Genomic DNA, 25,000 nt, shown 5'->3' on the forward strand with positions numbered 1-25,000 from the left:
AAATGGAAAATAAGGATGGAGCAGACAGACATTCGCACTAGCATCCCGTTTAACCAATGCAATAGATATTTGAAATTTAATGACAGCAATTCCCCATTAATACTTTCTACATTTTCTGAATCGAAATCCTTAAGTTTTATTCTAGATGTACTTTCTTTCTCAATCGGGATTTTCTCACTATCTTTATGTAGATTTAGGATTGCTTTACTTCCTGTATAGGTATCTTTAAGTGTTCTAACATAGGATTCTCCTAATCCTTATTTTTAAGGTCTTTCGTTACTGCTGATGTTTTGACAGAATCAAATCCTTTCTCATAGTCTCTAAATGCAATACATAGTGGTTTGTCATACACTGTTAATTTTTCCATTAGTTGGTTAATTACATGGATATGGTCAGTTGTTGAATACCCACTTCTAAAGCCTGCATGCTCTCTTGGTTGATTAAAGTCTGGCTCTCTTTCTATTCGGGCTAATTTGAACTTTGTAAATATTTTATATATTACGGAGTGTAAAGTTGTGCGGTAATTTTTCAGGTTTTTTTGTGTCTCCCCTTTTGGGAATTAGTATAATTATGAAGTTTTTCCAAGTTGTAGGTATAGAGTTTTCTTGCAAACATTTGGTGTATAGTTCAGCCAGTTTTACTAGTATGATATCTACTCCATTTATTACTAAATCAATTGTTAGGCCATCTTCTCCTGCATCGCCTCTTTTCATGCCTTATAAATCATTCTTCAATTCTCCTACTGTTACGTTTGGTACCGGCTTAGGTTTTTCATTATTTCTTTTACTGAAGTTATTTTTCATATTACTATTGTTCAGAATTGTATAAAAATCCTCTGCAATTTTTATCACTCCATCTCTATTGTGGGTAATATTTCCATTTTCATCCTTTAAAGCCAACACCTGTTGGCCCCCTGTTCCAGGTGTTCTTTTCATCAATTTGATGCTTCTTCCTTTCTTTAGTGTTTCGTCAATTTTGGTCGGATTGTTTTGAAGAATTCATATATATATATATATATATATATATATATATATTATATCTATAACCATATTTCTGCTTGTATATACAAATATATTCACACACGTATATAGCTGTAAATTAATATGTACACACACACACACATATATATATATATATATATATATATATATATATATATATATATATATATGTATATGTATATATACATATACTGTATATTCATATGTATGTGTGTGAGCATGTGTATATGTATATTCAAATGTCAAACTACAAATCCTTTATCTAATTCACTACCTCAGAATCATAGACCAGACATGTAATTCTTAGTTCGGTAGGTACTTCCTCCCAAGTAATGATTAGAACCAATACCCCTAAGTTGAAATAAATGTGACGATATAGAACTAATAGTTAATTCTTACCTTGTTGTGATAGTTTCCAAATCAGATATTATCTTTATCTTAAGCCGAATTGTATAAGACTGTCACCTTTATTTCGACGGTTAGGCTTTTGTCCTACAGTGGACTAGGAACGACTGCTTTTGTTGTTGTTGTTGTGTATGTATGTATGTATGTATGTATGTATGTATATATATATATACATATATATATATATTTATATATATCGTATATGTTTATATATATAAATATATATATATTTCTTATATATTTATATATATAAATATATCATATACATATAAATATATATACATACATATATATACATCATATATATTTATAGATATACATATATATATATATATATATATATATATATATATATATATATATATATATATATATATGTATGTATGTATTTTACAGCTAACCATTGCAATATTCTCTATTAATACGACAGAAAAATGTACATATTTAAATAATTAATAAAAAATAAATAAAAAACCGAGTTATTAGAAAGTTAAACATATCAAAGGAATTGAAATCCAATACAGGAAAATATAATGAAACAAATCCTGCTGAACAGGCCAGGGTTTGAGAACATTGGTTACAGGGTTACCACCCTATCCGATGTAAGGTAACCAGACTGGTACAAGAGATGCAGATTCAAATAACCCAGATTTTCATTTTATTCTACACAATGGTGTGGACAAATTACTCATATATTGACCAAACACCAAACTTGCTTTCAAGACTTGAAAATAGTGAACTTAGGTCATTCCTAATGCAAAACTAAGTTGGAGAATCATGTTTTCAATGTGGTTTTGTATTGGAGCAAGCAGTTACACTTGAAGGTTTTTAGCCTCCACAGTACTTTGTTCTTTGTTACAATCTATGATTTTTATCCCATAAAATTTTACTGAAAGGTATGTAAGTTCATACACTACTACAAAATTGAGAGAGAGAGAGAGAGAGAGAGAGAGAGAGAGAGAGAGAGAGAGAGAGAGAGAGAGAGAGAGAGAGAGAGAGAGAGAGAGAGAGAGATTTTAACTTGTTAACGGACGGACAAAACTATCCTAGATTACTAAAGAGAATCATTACGTAAAACAAATGCTTGGAACAATACAACTAACTAAACTGGACTACGGACTGACAACGAGAAAGCAGTAGTCACTAGAGAAGGAAACAACCACAACCTATTGATTACAAAAGGAAAAAAAAAACAAGCGATAAGGAAAGTATATCGGAACGTTTCGAAAGATAAAAAGATTCGGACACATCGAACGAGCACGAGAATAATAAAACTGAAGGAATGCTGAGAACTTGAACCCCTTCCCCCTTTTTTTTTTTATCTCTCTCTGGGTCCATAAGAAAGGGGTTACCTTAATAGTCTCGGGACGGGGACTCTGTTCTGTGACGACAGTGAGACTGACCTTCTCTGTGGTCTGACCTACTGCACCTCCCTGGGTCTCGTCACGGCAACACAGCAGACGGGTCCACGCAGACCGAAACTGTGGGGAAGAATAGAGGATTATTATTATTATTATTATTATTATTATTATTATTATTATTATTTGCTAAGCTACAACCCTAGTTGGAAAAGCAGGATGCTATAAGTCCAAGGGCCCCAGTGAAGAAAGGTAACAAGGAAAAATAAAATATTTTAAGAACCGTAACAGTAAAACATACATTTCCTATATAAACTATAAAAACTTTAACACAACAACAGGAAGAGAAATAAGACAGAATAGTGTGGCCGAGTATACCCTCAAGCAAGAGAACTCTAGCCCAAGACAGTGGAAGACCATGGTACAGAGGTTATGGCACTACCCAAACTAGAAATGCAATTAAACTTATTATTATTACTGCCTAAGCTACAGCCTTAGTTTGAAAAGTAGGGTGCTATAAGCCCAAAGGCTCCAAACAAGGAAAAATAGCCCAGTGAGGAAAATAAATAAGGAAATAAATGAACTACATGAGAGGTAATGAACAATTAAAATAAAATATTTTAAGAACATTACCATAAAATAGTTCTTTCATACATAAACTAAAGAAAAAAAAACCAAGAGGAAGAGAAATAAGATAGAATAGTGTGCTCGAGTTTACCCTTAAGCAAAGAACTACCCCCATGACAGTGGAAGACCATTATCAAAATGTTATTAAAACTATCATTACTATTAAAATTATTATTACTAACATATTCAAATCTGGATAGGTTATAGAGATTGTGAACTAATTGCTATTGGTGGTGCAGCCAGTGATTTTAGTCTTCTGGAAGCATTCATGTTATATTTAAAATAAAAATATTTAATTCAACTATTTTTTTTTTTTTTTGCGTTTTATACTGGGTAAATATATACGCCAAAGACATCTTGCCGCATAGGATAAACATACAAGAATAACGATGGGGATGAATGGAGGATAATGCAAAATTTGATTTTGGAGAAAAAATTCATGTTATGTTAAAAAGAAAAATATTGCATTCAACTATTTTTTTCTGATTCATACGGATTGAATACGTGACAAAAACATTATACGAATAATGCTCAGAATTATTATGAGAATTTATTTTTAAGATTTTGATAAAAAAGAGCCTATGGCTGTGGTGTGATTTCAATTAGTAGCTTCAAATTGCCATCCATCTTATGATATTAGAAAGGCCAAACATTCCTTATTTCAAGTAGCAATAAAATGACTGCAGTAGTTTGGTTTAAGAGAAAACATTTGAATAAAAGTGTAATGCAAAAATAATTTTTTGTTCTCCACGTAGAGATTACGAGAACGTAAAAAGTGTTTTATAATGATACATCTTCATTGAAAAATATTGAATAGTGTTCTGAAATATTTGAAATTTCAGAAACCAAAATGCAACACATATTCTATTCAATATTAAGTTGAAACTTAGTTTTGCATAACCGTCTTTAGTTGGCAAGATGTTATTTTGTAAAAATAAGACTTTTGAATGAAACTATAATTTTGAAGTTGGTTATAATTAAATAATAGAGAACATCAAAGTGTAATACTCATAAATATGCTTTATATTGAATATAGAGAGTCCAGCAATATATTAATATCCGCATTGCATACACTTGAAAAGTTATTATTATTATTATTATTACAAGTTCAGCTACAACCTTAGTTGGAAAAGCAGGATGCTATAAGCCAAGGGCTCCAACAGGGAAAAATAGCCCAAGAAAGGAAACAGCAATCAAAATAAAATAGTTTAAGAACAGTAACATTAAATTAGATATTGCATATATAAACTATAAGAATTTTAAATTGAAAAGTTTATTTGCTACTCTATCATGTGATTGAAACTACAGTAAACATTGTTACTTACACCAGGAGATGGAAATGTTTAATTTAAGAACACGAAAGCATTCCATATAGTATAGAAAAGATTCATCATCTGTCAGATTTAATGGTATAGAACTAGTCAAATGATAGGTATTCATACGTCATGATAGGAGTTATAAGATTAATTACGGATACATCAATGGAAAACAGTGCTTGGTAGTATGTACAAATTTGATTTAATCTCTCTCCAATGCAATTCTTTTACAATGATTTATACATATACTTCGCCCATTACTGTAAATTATGGACGGGTCTCTATAAAATAAACAGCTAATTTTGATGTTTGCTATTTCTTGTTTTAACATCTCTTTTTTTTCTAATTGAAGCTAAGCTTTAAGAGATGGTGATACAAATAAAATATAACCTTTTTAGCTGGTTTTAGTTTGCTCTTTCACTTAGGCATTGAAACAATTTTCATTGCGCTTAACCTATTTATAAAATCTCCTATCAAATTTGGAATCATTCAGTGATTATTGAAAATTACGCTATGCTTTTGTTATTTCACAAACACTACAGGAAAGAATCTGAGTACCCGTTTAGAAAATGCGACTTTTTTTTTATTTTTTTATTTTTTTTTTTTGTGTGTTTGAGTTAACTCTTGAATATTCCGATCACAAAACCTCATTTTGATCGGAGTTAATTACTCTGAGTATTTTTTTTTTTTTTTTGCGATTACTAAAACTTTCCTAAAAACCTCTGCTCGTCTATAACTTCGCAAGAGTTTCAGCGCATCCCATATTTACACGATTAATCAATCTACCAGGCAAAAATGATGATCATTTTTAATGAGGTAAAAATTGTTTATTTTCAAGACTTTCCCAATCACCAAATAAGGGCTCATTAGCGCACTATTTTACGGGAAAACTTAATAACAAGTTGTGGTGGTTCAATTGGTAACTTCCTCGCCTGGTGATCGCCAGACTAGGGTTCGAGTCCCGCTCAAGCTCCTTTGGTCGCTGCAACTTCACTATCCTTTTGAGCTAAGGAATTGGGTCTATCTCCCTCCCTGGTCCTAGTTTGGTTGGATAGAGGGTTTGGGCGCTGATCGTATGAATATATGGTCAGTCTCGAGGCCTTGTCCTGTTTGATTGGGCAATGTCAATGTCCCTTGCCTCTGCCATTCATGAGCGACCTCTAAATTTACACTATAAAATCATTCTTCTTTTCCTAAAGTGGCAAAGAAGCGAAAACTTTTCAGCAAGGATTATATAAGAGGCGTATTTTATCATGATGATATTCTTGATAATCGCATATTTGCTCTAACACCATAACATGCCACATTCTAAAAGGAATTATTTTGTTTTATTTTAGATATAATATTGCTTTATATGGCTTGGTTTTCTACTTCCAAATGACGAAATATACATTTACCAGAATCGATATTTTAGTTATTCCTTCTTTTACTGCAAGATAAAACGCATGTATTTCAGACTGAACCGCTGTTTAGATTCCTTTTTTTTCCATCATTCTGAAGAATCAGCAGATATCAATATTCTTATCGGCATAACAAGCAACTGACTGAAAACAACACAGAGAGCTAATAATGAAGTTACCATCCTGGTATTCATATGTTTAGTGTAAAAATAAATAACTGTTGAATGAATGTGGGATTATTAAATCACGCTATAAGGAATCATTTCATTATAAATTTTCCTTTTGAAATGAAGAGAATATTCAAATTCAATACATATACCAAAAGCAAGTAAGTCTTCAACCACAGGCTTCATCCTCCTAGATGTTATCATTGTTTATTCTCAAGGATTGTAAACTTTTATCATTAACCACAGGTGCTGTTTTCCTTTAAATCTGTAACTGTAATTACACTACTTTTTTATTTTTTTTTTTTATTACGGCTATATTATTTTTGCTACTACTTTTACTAATTAAAACAATTATAATAAATATATTAATAGTATTACAAATTACTACTAGCACTAATAAGTTCACGTGCCAGATAGATTAATCATTTCAAACCTTTATTCTTGGTTTCACTTCCATGAACACAGAACTTTATTTGAAGGCAATGAACAAAGCACACTCTCTGTTATGCTGTTTTTCAGAATATTGTCCTTTAAATCTATAACTGTAATGACACTACTTGTTTTTATTTCTTTTTGATACGATTATACTATTTCTGCTGCTACTTCTACTATTAAAAACAATTGTAATAAAGATATTAATAGTATTACAAATTACTACTAGCACTAATAAGTTCACGTGTCAGATAGCTTAAACAAATGTTAGCTTAGCAACAGATTATATTCTATGGAACAGTAAATCTTTCAAACCTTTATTCTTGGTTTCCCTTCCATGAACACATAACTTTATTTTAAGGCAACGAAGGAAGCAAAATATACGTTCTGCTGTTTTTGTAGAATCAACAAAAAAGGGCCATTAATTATAGTGAGTTCAATTGCTCATTTGTTCATTCAAGAGCTTTGTCGTGGTATTTAGTAAATATGACACAAACGTTTAAAAGCAGCATCATAAATGAATAAAAGTAATGTAAGTAGTGTTTTAATTTTCAGCTAAACTCTTTCAGGAATTAATATCTTGGCAAAATTGGGATGAATATGTAAATGTAAAGCAAATTGTAAGCTCCTTAAACTCTATTATGTTGTAAAGAAAATCCGACTACTTGAATACAATATTAACTCGTAAAAGACTATAAAATGTTGTGAGTAATATCTAATTTCAACCCCCTACTTTCTAAACATTTACTCACTGAAGTGAATACGTTCGGATTGGGACAAAGAAGTGAGAGCCAAAGTTTTCTGAACTGTAAAAGAAAATATTTTTATGGAAAAAAAAAACAATACAAAAAAAAATCATTAAGAAACTATCTCGTAACTTAATGACCGAAAGTCATTATCCATTATCTAGGTAATATATGTTTGCCACTTATGACGAGAAAACTATATATAAAAATAACACAAAAAAGAATATTCTTCCGCTTATTCAAACTCCTCACTGTGCATCCACATAACATCGTTTAATGCAAACGCTCGAAAAGTAGTAACTAAAAGAAAAATGAAAATAAGAAAGTCTGCGTATTATGTGTTACTCGTTTAACAGTAAATTAATTATGGACGCAAGTGATACTGTTCGTTGCTACTTGATGATAAAAATTGTTACAAAAAGATAAATATATAAGAACAATATATATTTTTTTTTTGTCTTACCTGAGTATTAAGTCCGACGTATATAATAGGATTGTACAAACAAGACGATTTGGCGAAGATTGCAGGAATAACTGCCGCTCCTGGGGTGACGAGTGACTGATCTCCAAAGGCCATGATTAACGCCATAACTGAATAGGGAACCCATGCGAAAAGAAACGTAATACCCATCACCACCACCATGACAGCTACGCGGCGCTCCGCTCTCGCAACTCCTGCCTGGAAGCCACTGGAACCAGCCTGCAAAGAGCAAAAGAATGTTTGTTTGGCAAAAGTTTTACCACTCTCGCAACTCCTGCCTGGAAAGAGCAAAAGAATGTTTGTTTCTCAAAGATATTACCGCTCTCGAAACTCCTGTCTGGAAGCCACTGGAACCAGCCTGGAAAGAGCAAAAGAATGTTTGTTTGGCAAAAGTTATACCACTCTCGCAACTCCTGTCTGGAAAGAGCAAAAGAATGTTTGCTTCTCAAAGATATTACCACTCTCGCAGCTCCTGCCTGGAAGCCACTGGAACCAGCCTGCAAAGAGCAAAAGAATGTTTGGCAAAAGTTTTATCACTCTCGCAACTCCTGCCTGGAAGCCACTGGAACCAGCCTGGAAAGAGCAAAAGAATGTTTGTTTGGCAAAAGTTTTATCACTCTCGCAACTCCTGCCTGGAATCCACTAGAAACAGCTTGGAAAGAGCAAAAGAATGTTTGTTTTGCAAAGTTTTTACCGCTCTCGCAACTTCTGCCTGGAAGCTACTAGAACCAGCCTGGAAAGAGCAAAAGAATGTTGGTTTTGCAAAGGTTTTACCGCTCTACGCAACTCATGCCTGGAAGCCACTAGAACCTGAATGGAAAGAGCAAAAAAAAAATGTTTGTTTTGCAAAAGTTTTACCACTTGCAACTCCTACCTGCAAGCCATTAGGACCAGCCTGGAAAGAGCAAAAGAATGTTTGTTTTGCAAAAGTTTTACCACTCGCAGCTCCTGCCTGAAAGTCACAGGAACTAGCCTTTAAAGAGTAAAAAAAAATTGTTTTGCAAAGGTTTTACCGTTCTCACAACTCCTGCTTGGAAAGAGCAAAATAATGTTTGTCTTTTAAAGATATTACTGTTCTCGCAACTCCTGCCTGGAAAAGTAAAAGGTTGTTTGTTTTGCAAAGGTTTGACCGCTCTCGCAACTCCTGCCTGGAGGCCACTAGAACCAGCCTGGAAACAGCAAAAGAATGTTTGTTTTGCAAAGTTTTACCACTCGCAACTACTGCCTGGAAGCCCCTAGACTTTGCCTAGAAAGAGAAAAAATTTTGGTTTTTCAAAGATTTTACCGTTCTCGCAACTCCTGTCTGGAAAGAGTAAAATGATGTGTTTTTAAAGATATTACCGCTATCGCAACTCCTGCCTGGAAGCCACTAGAACCAGCCTGGAAAAGCAAAAGGATGTTTGTTCTGCAAAGGTTTGACCGCTCTAGCAACTCCTGCCTGGAAGCCTCTAGTAGAACTAGCCTGGAAAGAGCAAAAGAATGTTTGTTTTGCAAACGTTTTACCACTTTCGTAACTCCTACCTGGAAGCCCCTAGACTTAGCCTGGGAAGAGCAAAAAATTTTGGTTTTTCAAAGGTTTTACAGTTCTCGTAACTCCTGCCTAGAGGCCACTAGAACCAGCCTGGAAAGAGCAAAAGAATGTTTGTTTTGCAAAGTTTTACCACTCACAACTCCTGCATGGGAGCCACTAGAACCAGCCTGGAAAGATCAAAAGAATGTTTGTTTAGCAAAGTTTTACCACTCACAACTCTTGCATGGGAGCCACTAGAACCAGCCTGGAAAGAGCCAAAGAATGTTTTGCAAAAGTTTTACCCGTCTCGCAACTCCTGCCTGGAAGCTACTAGAACCACCCTGGAAAGAGCAAAGGAATGTGTGTTTTGCGTATGTTTTACAGCTCTCGCAACTCCGGCCTGGAAGCCACTAGAGTTAGCCTGGAAAGAGCAAAAAGAATATTTGTTTTGCAAAAGTTTTACCACTCTCGCAACTCCTGCCTGGAAGCTACTAGAACCAGCCTGGAAAGAGCAAAAGAATGTGTGTTTTGCATAGGTTTTACAGCTCTCGCAACTCCTGCCTGGAAGCCACTAGATTTAGCCTGGAAAGAGCAAAAAAATTTTTGTTTTGCAAAGGTTTTACCATTCTCTCAACTCCTGCCTGGAAAAGGAAATGAATCTTTGCTTTGCAAAGGTTTTACCACTCTCGCAACTCCTGTCTGGAAGCCACTAGAACCAGCCTGGAAAGACCAAAATAATTTTTTTTTTTTTTAATGGTTTTAGTGTCATTGGACGAAAAGGACAATAGTTGATTTAAAGGATAAGTTAAGAAATGGTTAAATAATTGAGGTTCATAAAACTTGTCTGCTCTGGTATCATCCACAAGTCACTCTATTCGTCTTGAGAATTTAAGGTAAAGAGTAAAAAGGAAATACTACAAATACATTCATATATTTTAGATAGAGATTGGTACGTGTAAAAAGCTGAATGTTCCCTAAAGAGTAATGATCTCTCTTTTCAAAATACTGCTGCCTAAATTATTCTATACATTTCACATATCCTAGATGTCAATTATAGTCATAAATCATACTTTCATAAAAATCTTATAAGACAGAAAGAAAAATTTAAACAACCATCATAATTTTATTTTGTTGTTTTTGTTTTCGAAAGCCATTAGATGTTCTTCTATTACCCCTTTGCTTCACCTCATAATTATTCACCATGCTTATATTTCTTGCAAAGGTTCTGGGCGAAATAAGCCCCACCCCTGATGACATCTGAGCCAATCACATTGTCTCCCACATTAGCAGCGGTCAGAATACAAGCACTTACAAATTTCAAAGTAAACTATCTAACAGTCACTCTATCATTCTCTATTGAAATTTAATGTTCATAGCTTCAGTGACGTTTGTTTAAATTAGATCTCAAAACGTTGTAGCCTAAAGATAAGGGGATGTGTTGTGACTGCTGTTAACACAAGAGACAACATGATTGGTTATGACGTCATGAGTGGGTGGGGCTTATTTCGCTCAGAATCTATGCGGCAACTATCATACGAGATAAATCATCTCTCGTCCTGTCTATTAAAGTAATTCAGGAACGAGAGCAAGTGTATTCTAATGCATTCAATATCACTATGTATATGAGCTTAGTTTTTGTTATCCAAGTACCAGATTACGTCTCGCACGTTGTTGAAAAGCAAAAAATTCTACTTATGATTTATTTTCATCTTACCTAATATATATATATATATATATATATATATATATATATATACATATTAATATATATACATATTTATATATATACATATATGTATATATTTATATATATATATATATATATATATATATATATATATATATACATACATATATACATATATAAGTATATATTTATATATATACAAACACACACACACACATATATATATATATACATACATACATATATATATATATATATATATATATATATACACTACGCCTAATACAGCTACCCCTTTTGGGAAATATATATATATATATATATATATATATATATATATATATATATATGTATATGTATATATATACTGTATATATATATATATATATATATATATACTGTATATATATATATATATATATATATATATATATATATATATATATAAAATCCAATCACTTACTCTTTATTATATATATGGGAGACCTTGCTTCATTCTTATAAAAGTTACTTTTCCTAATTGTACGTAGATCGGTAATCGAAAAAGTTCCTCTTTATATAAGATCCTTACATCCCTCTTTTCCTTTTAATCAGCCAATGGTCAGATAAACATCAATCAACCTACCCTTTTCTATACGTCGTACTGACGTATAACCCTAACTAATTCTCATTTTCCTTTTTTTTTCCATCCCGAAACTACCTGCGAGTATTTGTTTTTATCTAAGCAATGAATTCCTTAACATACAGCACAGGCGATCAGAACTTACCAAGTAGTCTAATTCTCTCCAAAAAACATCTGTCAGGGCATTTATATGGTCGCAGTGTTAAATTTTCCTAACACCAAATCGATCCAAGACATATTTAAATCCTTCTAGAAACTTTCTCTTATACTCTAACTTTTATGTTGAAGGAATAAATTTCATTTTACCATTTGTTACCGAGTCCAATTTAATCACATTAATCTAATAAATTTGCAATCTCATTCATCCTTAGTTTTACTAGTGCTCAGCAATATGCATTATGGCTATTGGCCTTGGCCTTGTCATATATTTCTGTTATCCTATATTTCCTCTTATATACTGAACCCAATGCCGATATGCTAACGCCCCTGAACGCCAGACTGAGGTTCGAGTCCCACTCAATCTCGTTAGTTTCTTTGGTCGCTACAACCTCACCACCCTTGTGAGCTAAGGATGGGGGGTTAGTGGATCGTATAGGTCTATTTGCTGAGTCATCATAAGCCATTGCCTGGCTCTCTTTAGTCCTAGCCTGGGTGGAGAGGGGGCTTGGGGGCTGAGCATATGTAATATGCTCAGTCTCTAAGGCATTGTCCTGCTTACTAGGGCAATGTCATTTTCCCTGGCCTCTCTCATTCATGAGCGGCCTTTAAACCTTCAATTGAAATTTTTTCCTGTTTTTTTTTTTTTTTTTTTTTTTTTTTTTCAAAATGAGTATATGATACAAAAATTTCCAGTGACGATATTCAAGTTACACGGAGTAGCATGAAAATAATACTAGTATTTGGAAATACATTGAAAACTGACTCTGCCTTCGAGACTTATCCACCATATTCCGCTTATATTGAATTAAAAGTTCCTTATCAGGGTCACGTTGAATTTTGAATTTTTCTTTATCCACTCGTTTCTTAGACTACCAAATTTTATTTTGCTGTGGAGTGTCCTAGAAAATAATGAATTCTGCATTTGAGTGGTAATCTATATGGGGATGATACAACTCTGCTTCTTTCAGTGTCTCCTGGCCATACTTACTTGCTATCTCTCCCCCAAGTCACCTATCCAATTCCATGAATCTTTTTCTTGAAAATGTGATTGAACTTCATATATTGGTCAATATATGCAAATGAAATTTATTTAACAGATGACGAGCCTTACATACATGCAGATGAGAGCAAGAATATCACAAAAACTCAAACTATCTGAAATATATGATGGCTAGCTTAAACACTTTTTGTGTAATCAATGGGGAAGAGCGCGAGAGATAAAGAAGCAATATCATTTCAGTGTATGAGCCTCTATGAAACAGGTGCGGTACAATAGTATTATTCCAAAGTCCCTGTGAATATCACTTCTCTTTACTTCATCCTTCACAGTCAGCAATGAATATTAATGTTACCAAGCTCAGTTCCAGTAAATAATTTCCCAGGTGATTTTTAAGTAATTTAATTATGCTGAGATGAGTTACGAATATGCAAATACATCTGAATATATTTGATTTTTGTATTTTTCACACATTATGATCCTCATCGTACAGATTGAAGAATCGATGAGCGAATAAGAGAAAGTGGTAGATCGTGTAATGATTTTTTGTTACAACTAAGACTTGAACTAATTGAGGGTTTGTTTACATTTTTTTTTTTTTTTTTTTTTTTGGTTAGGTAGGTTAGGGCGGTAGTGCAACTCTTGAGTGATTGAATCTATTTCCTGACTGCGATGGGTAAACACATGGTTATTTCGAATGCTTAGATTTTCTATTAGTTCTGGAAGTGTTTTTATTATTTATCAGTATTATCTTCTATTTGCTTGGTGTGGTTGTGAATTAAAGAATCAATTTATTATTTTCTCTGTTAATGTTAATGTGATAGTTTAGTTAGCTAAGGGTGTTTGTGAGCGTTTTTCTTATTTGCTCACTGAACCATACTTAGTCCTCTCACCTCCTCTTCTAACTGAGGCATACTCATTATCCCTACCCGGTTTTGAATGTTGATCGTGATATTCGGATTGGGATGGACAATATTACCAACTTGGAAAAGATTTTGCTGGAAATAATGATTTAGATTAACATGATTTTGATCGAATAAGGAAATTGGCAAGGATACTACTGAATAGATTGATGCTGATGATGATGAACAGCAAGATAATAAACAGTATGTAGTATTGAATGTTCCGTAAAATAGACGGGAGTATAGGCCTACATTGAGGCAGAGTGCTGTGTTTTCAAGACTTTTCAGTGTAGTGTGTCCATAAACAGACGTCAGACGCATATATATGTATGTATATATACATATATATATATATATATATATATATATATATATATATATATATATATGTATATATATATATATATATATATATGTGTGTGTGTGTGTGTGTGTGTAAATTTAGTCAAATCTGTTCATGAGCATAGCAAGCGCAAAGTTAATAATGTTAGGGTAGTCCTTTCAGATGAATTTCGAGTGAACAGTGGGGTACTCCAAGAGAATGTGTTGTCACCTATGTTGTTTATCCTCCTCGTGGACTCTACAATTCATAGAACATTAGTGATGATGGAGAAGGATTGGAATGGATTGGTAATAGGAAATTACCTGACCTAGAGTATGCTGATGACACTGCCATTATTAGCAGAAAATAATAGGGTTTGCAATGCTTGATATGCAGAATGATTGAAATATCACATGAGGTTGAGTTCAAGATGAATAGAAGAAAGACAGAGATGATGAGAACGGAATATGCAAGGGAAGATGAAATATCATTGGAAGGAGAAAGGATTAATGGGGGTTAAAATCATTTAAATATTTAGAAGCTATGATCTCTTATACATGGTCTTTAAAATTGGATTTTAATGGAAAAAAAAATCAGACAGTAGCTACGTTAACTAAAATTTGGAAATCAAATCGTCTGAAATTACATATATTGTAAAATTGACTCTATATATCAGTTTAGTGAGATGAGTGTTACTGTAAGGACATGAGTCGTGGTATGACAATGAACTAATATCCAACTGATTTGGTAGATTTGAGAACAAAGCTTTCAGAAGAATATTGGGAGTTAAATGGCGGGATAGGATTAGAAATGAAACTATAAGAGGGATTACTCAAGTGCCATATGTGAATGAGATCATGATGAGGGGTAGATAGAGATGGTTTGGGCATGTTCTTCGATCTCCCCAAGAGAGATTAGTTCACTAAACATTTAAATGGGCTTCACAAGGCACTAGAAGAGTTGGAAGACCCAGGCCTACATGGTTGAGGGCTATGAAGCGTGAAGTAGGAGATGATGAATGGAGAAGTAATATTGATATTAAAGCTCAAGATAGAGACAAATGTCAAAATCCAATCGAGGCTCTTTCAGTCAATAGGCATAGGAGATGATGATAATGATGATTTTACACACACACACACACACACATATATATATATATGGGTGTGTATTGAAAGAGTGACATTTCGAAAGAGTGACATAACACAAGAGTGACAAACATGAATAAAAATTCAAAAGAGTGACATAACGAAAGAGTGACAAACCGAAATAAAAATTCAAAAGAGTGACATAACAAAAGAGTGACAAAGCTAAATTAGAATTCAAAAGATTGACAAATTTAGGTCTCTTTTTCTCTCTAACTCTAAACTAGTGGTTATGCTAAATAGTAGTTGTGGATACTTTGCTTTTCTCTCTCTCTCTCTTTCTCCTTTTCTGTCTCTTTTTCAATAATTTCGAGAAAATACTTTAGTTGTCTGAGAGTTTTCGGCCGGATTGTTTTATGCTTATAGAGAAGATTTTTTTTCCAAATCCGGCTGCCCATAATGGACGAATACACTTTTATGAAATCTCAGAAAGGAAAAGAAAGGTTAGTCTATAGAGGGCACATATATCGACATAAAAAATCCCGAGAACAAAATCATTATTTCAGGTGCATCCATCATTTGCAAGAACTCAATCTCTCAAGAACGAATAATGGAGTAGAGGTTTGACAATGGAGATTTGAAACCGTCGTTGAGCGTTACCATTTGGATGTGTACTCAATGATTCGGGAATTTGTCAAAGAAGACCATCGAACAGACCAAGAAATACAACGTTTAACATCGGGCATTAATCCGTCTAAGAAAAAAAAAGAAGAAGAAATCCAAAGAGAAAAAAAAGGCTGAAAACAGTTTTAAGTAGAGAGGGGGAAATCAGTTTGAGTGATTACATAAGGGGTATTGCACACAATTTACTTTTTGGTGCAAGTAATAGGCTTAATAACTTAGACGAAGACAATAGTGAAGGTGAACAGTAAAAATTTTTGCTTTTTTGCTTTTTTTACGAGAAATACAATTTTTTTCTTAAAGAACTTTTATGTTTACATATGTATTTCACCTTTCGACAAAATTTCAATTATTTTTTTTAATTAACATAAATGTTTAATTTTCAAATTACTATTGTATATTTCACATTTTTTGTAATTATATATTTTTATATTTGTGTATTTATTTTTATTGTATGTTTTACAAAAAAATAAATATCTTAATTACTGAATCAGTTTTAGTAACCAATGTCACTCTTTTGATCAATATAATAAACTGTCACTATTTTGTTATGTCACTCTTTTGATCTGTCACTCTTCTGAGTAGCATTTTTGTCGCTCTTATGTTATGTCACTCTTCTGAATTGTCACTCTTTCGAAGCGATCCCATATATATATATATATATATATATATATATATTTATATATATATATATATATATATATATATATATATATATATATATATATATATAGATTTATCTTTGTACTTTTGTTACGTTAGTTTTAAAATGTTTTTGTTAGTTTTAGTTATAATTGCCGAAATAAAGTCAGGGGAAAGTTTGTGTTGCAGAGATTATTTGTCGTCCCACTGAATGATTTTTTTTCATCAATTTTCATATCTTCTGTATTCACATTGGGATAATTCCAGTTCCAGAAATAAAATAAAAACCTTTAAAATTCATCTAATATTTATGGATATTCTACGTAGGAAATAAGCAATCAAAAACCTTATGCATCAACCAGGAGAGCAATACTTGAAAGCAAGTTAAATATCTACCTCTCTGAAAATAAAAATCTAGAAAATAAGGCATTCATCTCCGATTTTCTTATATTGATTGATTTATTTATTTGTGCTGTGTACTTACCCCACAAGGCACCAGAAGAGTTGGAAGACCCAGGCATGAAGCCTATGAAGTGCGAAGTAGGAGATGATGAATGGAGAAGTATTGATTTAAAAGCTCAAGATAGAGACGACTGGCGAAATCTAACCGAGGCTCTTTGCGTCAATAGGCGTAGGAGATGTTGATGATGATGATGATTATGATGACATAAGTTTAAAAATTAACACAATTGATGCAAAGACTTGAATATGTCTGCGTAATTTTAGTTTACTCCAAGAAGCCCCATTTACCGTCATCACAACGAGTTAAAATCCTTCAAATTTCTACCTTTTACTTTCTTATTGTTTTTTTTTTTTTTTTTTTTTTTTTTTTGCAGTGTCTCCTATCACTCTAGCAAACCCTGATACAAGTAAGGTGGTTAAATTTCCTTTAAATTTGCTATTGTACGCTATGGAATATTTTAAGAGCAATGATATCTCATTCTTTTTAACCCCAAGTAGCTCTTTTGAAGACTTAATTAGTGTGCACACAGTAAAAAAAAAAAAAAAACCGTAATCTTAATAGGAAATTTTCCGTAAAAATATACTGTTCTCAGTCTTATTTCAGTAAATCACAGGCGATCGTAATTCTACCATACTTTGTTTTTTTAAAAGGTGAAAATCCTGGAATTAATGTTGCCAGGCATTTACCTATTTTTTTTTAATGCAAATTTTTAACAGTGTAATGAAACTAAAGATAAACGCTATGTTTGTTGTTATGTCATTTTGGTTGTGGATTATGTAACACCACCTTCGCATACCATCATTACCTCGTTGTAGATTCCTTGTGCGCTCGGCGTTAAGAGAAAACGATGGCATTACCTGTCTTGTGTGGCCCTAAACCGAGTCCAAATGTACAAGAGACAAAACAAACCCCAATTATTGGGTCGAGTCTAGTGGATATTCTTCGGGACGGCTTACTTGAAATGCTATTTACATTTTTCTTTCTCAGAGATTCTTACAAAATGTTTTTCTGTTATATACATTGTAAAATCAGTTTGGTAAAACATTTACTTTTTACTTCTCAAGATTACTGGACCTATTGGATGTCAAGATAAAAATATTTGGAATATACATGAATTTAGAACGAATTTCTAACCCTCAATACTCACGTCATATGAACTAAATACAAACAAAATCTGTTATATTATATGATCCTCTTTTGCATCTGTTCCCCCTCTAAATATTACATAATAAGTCTTCGGAAAAAGCTTCTAGTTACCTTTTTCTTTTAAATTATTTTTTCCACATAAAAAAATGTATATCTTAATGCATATTTGTAAGAGTCACACACACACACACACACACACACACATATATATATACACATATATATATATATATATATATATATATATATATATATATATATATATATATATATATATATATATATATATTATCCTAGTTGCCATTTCAGTGTCAGAGTTAGTCATCATAATTTTGTACTATTGTCTATTTGGAAGATCCTTGTGTGATTCTTTCTATCCAATTATATTGAAAACAGATTCGAGATAATTGGAAAAATGTATCAAATTATTCTTTTTTGGTTTCTATATAAAATATCCCCTGGGTTACGAAAACTGTGTTGCATAACGATAAAAAAATGACCTTTCTTTTTCGAAATCAACTTTATTTAGTAACATATTAAAGATAAGGACTCTCTCTCTCTCTCTCTCTCTCTCTCTCTCTCTCTCTCTCTCTCTCTCTCTCTCTCTCTCTCTCTCTCTCTCTCTCCCCTGGGTTACGAAAACTGCGTTGCATTAAGATAGAAAAATAACCTTTTTCGAAATGAACTTTATTTAGTAACATTAAAGATAAGGACTCTCTCTCTCTCTCTCTCTCTCTCTCTCTCTCTCTCTCTCTCTCTCTCTCTCTCTTTCTCTCTCTCTCCTGAACACTGGAGTACATTGAGAAAAAGATTTGAATATATCAAGGCCTGAGTCCAAGAATAAGCTTATCTTGTACTGCTCAAGAAAAAGAAAGGAAAAAAGATTTTCTTTTCGCCAACCATGACCACCAGAGGGAGTAAAACCTTTTCTTTTGCTTTTGCTTAATGGAACTCTTTCTTCCCAAAAAGACTTCACATCCCATTTTTGCTGTTCAGTTTTCATCTGAGCATGTTTCAAAATGTTTCCTAGGGAGATACTTTATAGTAACTCTTTAAATTAGGTAATATTTATCTAATAAATAAAAATCAAGAGTGGAATAAAATGAAAAACAATTCAAATATATAAGGAATTTCGGGAAAATGGAAATAAGACAATTTTTTACTTTAAATTTCACACATCTGACGTCATCCATTAGGCGCAAGAAATCGGATTTATGCAATGTCGTAGAAATTATTACGACGTGTAACTTGCATAAGCAGTGTATTTTCTGTTCTTATGAAAATACGAAATAAAACATGTCCATATATATTATAATAAATACACCATTTTGTGTATAAAGCCTGTTTTTCTTATAAGATTGAGAGAATGTAGATTCAATAACCAATCAATCGAAAATAGACGAAATATAACTCTCAATTAAAGATAACTACTTTTATACATAACTAATCCAGCCACATGAATGAGCGGTATCACACATTGGAGTCCTAAATCTTAAATGACCAAAATTTACACCACACGCAGTAGACGAAAATATAAGGGATGGATCCCGATGTTTGTTAAGCGTTAACCACTTTCTGAAAAACATAAAAATCTCCCTATCTGTTGTCATTACCTTCCGAGTGCCCCCTAGGTTGTTGAATAAACAGATGACAGACAATATAAACTCTAATGTCTTGTTTTTCACATGTAAACATTTATTTAAAAAATTTCATTGTACTTGAAATTTAAATTACACATCATTGAATGTTCTGTGCTGAACTAATAATAAACTATAATAGGTTAAAATTTTTTAATGGCAATATTAATATCCGTACCTTTATCTCCTTTATCCTTATTATCCTAATTCCATTTTCTTCAGTAATTTCTTGTATGAGCTCCAAATAATATGAAGAATTGGCTAGTATGAAGGACCTTTATTTACTTCTTATTATAAGTTCCACTGGAATCTACCATCTATAAGCTCTTCTGACCAAATTACTTCTGTCACTGGTGTAGTATTTGGTAGCAATCATACATGGTTCCTTAGCTGATCTCAAGGAAATGATAATCTCTAATATTTTTAGCTTGTTGAGTTTGGGGATAAAAAATCTTTGCCTGGGAGTCAAACAAGTTCCCCAGCAAATGCCAACGTTAATTCATGATAACGTTTACGTATTTCACAGGATTTTAATAGGTTTGACATAAGATTGCTTTTAATTTCTCTTTTTATTTAGAGTTTTATTTCAAATTTCTTATTTCTATTGTATCTAACAGTACTATATCAATCCCTTTTCTTTCTCTAGCGATGCTTTCTGTGATCTGTTTTATTTTTAATTTTTTCTAACTTTTTCCAATGACCACCTAAATGTTCCATCTTGCTATATTGATTTTGTATGCCAAGGGTATATTATTATTATTATTATTATTATTATTATTATTATTATTATTATTATTATTATTATTACACGCTAAGTTGCAACCGTAGTTGGGAAAGCAAGATGCTATAAGCCCGAGCTCCAACAGGGAAAAATAGCCCAGTGGGGAAAGGAAACAAGGAAATACAAAACTACAAATTAAGTAACAAACAATCAAAATAAAACACTAAGAACAGTAACAGCAGTAAATTAGATCTTTCATATATAATCTATAAATCTTAAAAGAAAAAAAAAAACAAGAGAAATATGATATAACGGCGCGCCTGTGTGTACCCTCAAGCAAGAGAGCTCTAATCCAAGACAGTGGAAGGCCATGGTACAGAGGCTATGGCACTACCCAAGAATAGAGAACAATGGTTTGATTTTGGAGTGTCGTCCTCCTAGAAAAGCTGCTTACCATAGCTACAGAGTGTCTTCTACCCTTAATAAGAGCAAAGTAGGGATTGAACAATTACAACCGCAGTCGTCAACTCTTTGAGCGAAGAATTGTTTGGTAAACTCTTGTCAGGTGTATGAGGACAGAGGAGAATGTGTACGTGTAAGCAAAGACAAGCGTACCCAGAGAGATGTTGTACTGTCTGACCAGTGATCTTCGTCCCCTTCTGAGGCGACTGAAGACATTCATAATAACATTCTGTTCAGTAACTACAGTATATTAATGCACATTCAGATTGTTTCTTCGAATTGGCATACAAAGCTGGTTACTTTTCAAGTTTCCAATAACAATCACCTCCCTCACTCTTCCTTTTATAATTCTTCCTTCTCATAGATTTATAGTGGGATAGTGTAGATGGTTTTCTCTGACTTGCATCATATATCCACTTCAAACTCGTGGCAAAGCCAGGTTGCCATTCTATGAATGTTCTACACTACTACTACTAATGCAACTCTTAAATATCTGATGTCACAGCATTAAAAAAATGGAGGCACCAGTAAACTCGAAGATAAACTATTTTGAGCATCCTATCAATTCTACAAACTGGAATTGTGTGTCTCTCTCTCGATGTCTTTTGAACACTTAAGCTTATCAGATTTTAAGAGACGGGCTGAGATTGCTTAATGAAGTTCATTAATATTTCTTTACTTACCTACAGTTAATCTGGCTTGGTTATATTGATATTGCTCTTTTCTGAAAAGACCAGACTTGGTTGTTAAACTTTCAATGAGGGGTCATATAATAGTTATGAAAGTCTAAGGCTTAAAACACAAAAGAAATATAATTCTTTAAAGAAAATTATATGTTTATTTATTGGTGCTTTCAACCTTTTTTTCTGATTTGTGAAAGGAGCGTTAGAAAATTCTAAAAAAAAATCAATTTAAAATATTTGCAAGAAAAACTATTTACTGATTGGAGAGAATCTTCGTTAATGAGAAAGTCTCTTTTAGTTTTGAAATCATGATTCCTTATTCACAGTCTGGAGAATAGTGTATTGTAATATAAAACAAAAATTCTCTTTTGACCCTCCAGTTATTATTATACGTATCCGCATTATGATTATTATAAAACATGGATGTAAAAACTTATTTTATTTTTCAATCAACAGATTAATTTACAGAGACTAATGATCTCAAATTTAACTTCTACGTAAAGAATGAACGCGAGAAAATGAACAATGATAGGAAGAAAATATGCCATCCAACATTTAAGGAAGACCAGAAAGGTATTAAGCCACTGATTTAGGTTTACCCACTTCCTTCTCAATAGAACCTACTAAATCTCTCTCTCTCTCTCTCTCTCTCTCTCTCTCTCTCTCTCTCTCTCTCTCTCTCTCTCTCTCTCATTTGCAAAGCACGACTGGAATTCCTTTAAAGTTTCAAAAGAATCGTAAGGGAATGGTGCTGGGGAACCTCTCTATTTTCAGACAAAGATCAATTAGTTCTGAGGCCGCTTATTGCTTCAAACAACTTTAAGATCACAACTTCTTTTTCCTATGTAAATATATTACTTGGTCTCTTGGTTATGCTATTCACTGTTATAGTTTGATTCACCATCAAGAGAAATATGAAAAATTATTTTCAAAAACTTGAGATTCACTTGAGCCAAAGAGGGGTTTCGGAATTTTTTTCTAGAGTTCTGTTCTTCTGTAATGTGCAGATACTTGTTATTACCTCTGTCAACGAAGTTGGAAGGAGGTTATGTTTTACAATATGTTTGTGTGTTTGTTTGTTTGTGAACACCTAGATGCCACAATTTTAATCGTAATGAAACTTGCAGGCATTAACTTAGGTACGAAGCTGGAAATTATTAAATTTTGGAAGTTATAGGTTAAAGGGCAAGGTCACGGTCAAGCAAAATGTCCAATTCATGTAATCAGCCATAAGTTTGGACGTCATTGTCCCAGAGACTTCAAACTTGGTTCATATTTGCGTGTATGAAAATCCATGCCAATTAATACATGTTAAGCTCGAAGGTCAAGTTCGAGTCCAAGGTCAAGGTCAAGCAAAAGGTCAAATTCCGGTTATCAACCATGCGAATACAATTTTTATCCCCCTATTTGTGTGTGCGCTCCTTTTACAATTATATAATTGCCATTACTTTAGTGACATTATTCGCTTCATGGTACAGTTGGCTTCATTACCTCCGGTACACTTCGCGGGAAGCTAGGAAGACGTCTAACAGCTATACATTGTGTAGTACAATTTAGAGCTGTCAGACGTCTCCATAGCTTCCCGAGGAGTGTACCGGAATTAATGAAGGCAACTGTACACCATAAAGCAATGTAAATGGACTATAAATTATTGTTATATTTTCTAATTAATGATTTAATCATTAATATAGTGCCTGTAATACTTAAAACAACCATTCCAATTTGTAATGATTTAACTGTAATTAATTCAATGTGACACTTATTTCTTTTGGAGTTTAGCTGCATGCAAAAACCAACGCACTATTCACCTGTCGTATTCAAAATTTAGATAAGAATTCTGACACGCTACTCTCAGCAAACTTAGTCGAGCGAGATTATAGAAAACAAAAATAGATACGGTATTATGTTTCACGACGTTTCAAAACCACAAAGTACTAGAAAAAATGTATTTTCTGAAATACATTACGTAATATCATCTCATTCTTCAGACAAGGAATGGTAATAATATGCAAAAAGGAAATAAATATTAAACAGCATCGCATTCATGACATGTTATGTACATTACTGATACGAAAAAAAAAAAAATGCTATGATTGCGAATAAACCCAATGACACTTATTCTTGTTCTAAAATCTATGTAGCTTGTATAACAAGGAGATTTCTACCTTCAAAAAGTATGATTGCACGAACGAATATAAGTATTTTTCCTGAAATTCATGACATGAATGCTAAGAAACAGGGAAAATGCTGTCAGTATAGGCATATTAAAGTTGAAAATACGAGCACAATATATAATGAAGTTTAATGAATAACAGCACATGCACATAGGGACACACACACTCAGACACACACCTGCACATGTGTGAGCAAGTGCACTCTCTCTCTCTCTCTCTCTCTCTCTCTCTCTCTCTCTCTCTCTCTCTCTCTCTCTCTCTCTCTATCTCTCTCTCTCCACATATATACATGTATATATACAGTATATATATATAATATATATATGTATGTATAAATGTATATATATGTGTATGTGTGTATGTGAATATATATATATATATATATATATATATATATATATATATATATACATATATATATATATATATATGTATACACATATATACACACACACACACATATATATATATACACATACATACATATACATATACATATATATACACATATGTGTGTATATATATGTGTGTGTATATATATATATATATATATCACATACACACATATACATACACATAAATATATATATATATATATATTTTATATATATATATATATATATATATATATATATATATATATACACAGTCACACACAACACTTATTTTGCAATACCGTCTATCCCCCTAAAGGGTCTGGTGCTAAAAAGTAGAGCCTTCTCTAACTATAATCGATGAGTAAAATTGTGACCACCACGGAAACTTATTTCTTCACCTTGACCTTGACCTATGATTTTCAAAATTGAATCACTTCCACGTCTCTACATAACAATTAATCCCTGAAAGTTACATTACTCTATGAGTAAAATTGTGACCTTCACAAAGGCAGCTTATTTCTCAACCTTGACCTTGACCTTTAACCTAGGACTTTCAAAATTGAATCATTTCCTCGGCTCAAGATAACAATTAATCCTGAAAGTTTCACTACTTTATGCGCAAAATTGTGACTTTCACCACGACAGCTTATTTCTCGACCTTTACCTTTGACCTAAAGGACTTTCAAAATTGAATCACTTACACGTCTCAACATATCATTTAATCCCTGAAAGTTTCACTACTCTATGAGTAAATTTGTGACCTTCACCACGGCAGCTTATTTCTCGACCTTGACCTTTGA

At 32.8% G+C, this 25,000-nt stretch overlaps 1 protein-coding gene across 1 annotated transcript in view; it reads right to left on the reverse strand.

Moving 5' to 3' along the window:
• LOC137616314 (parapinopsin-like) overlaps positions 1–25,000 on the reverse strand; it is a 501,664-nt gene that overhangs the window by 16,895 nt on the left and 459,769 nt on the right. The window contains exons 5-6 of the mRNA XM_068345962.1: positions 7,916–8,152; positions 2,759–2,887 (exon numbers count right to left, since the gene is read on the reverse strand). Coding sequence (XP_068202063.1) covers positions 2,759–2,887; positions 7,916–8,152 — 366 coding nt within the window. The remainder of the gene's footprint in view (positions 1–2,758; positions 2,888–7,915; positions 8,153–25,000) is intronic.

This window comes from Palaemon carinicauda, chromosome 22 (genome assembly GCF_036898095.1).
Source record: "Palaemon carinicauda isolate YSFRI2023 chromosome 22, ASM3689809v2, whole genome shotgun sequence".
Taxonomy (NCBI): domain Eukaryota; kingdom Metazoa; phylum Arthropoda; class Malacostraca; order Decapoda; family Palaemonidae; genus Palaemon; species Palaemon carinicauda.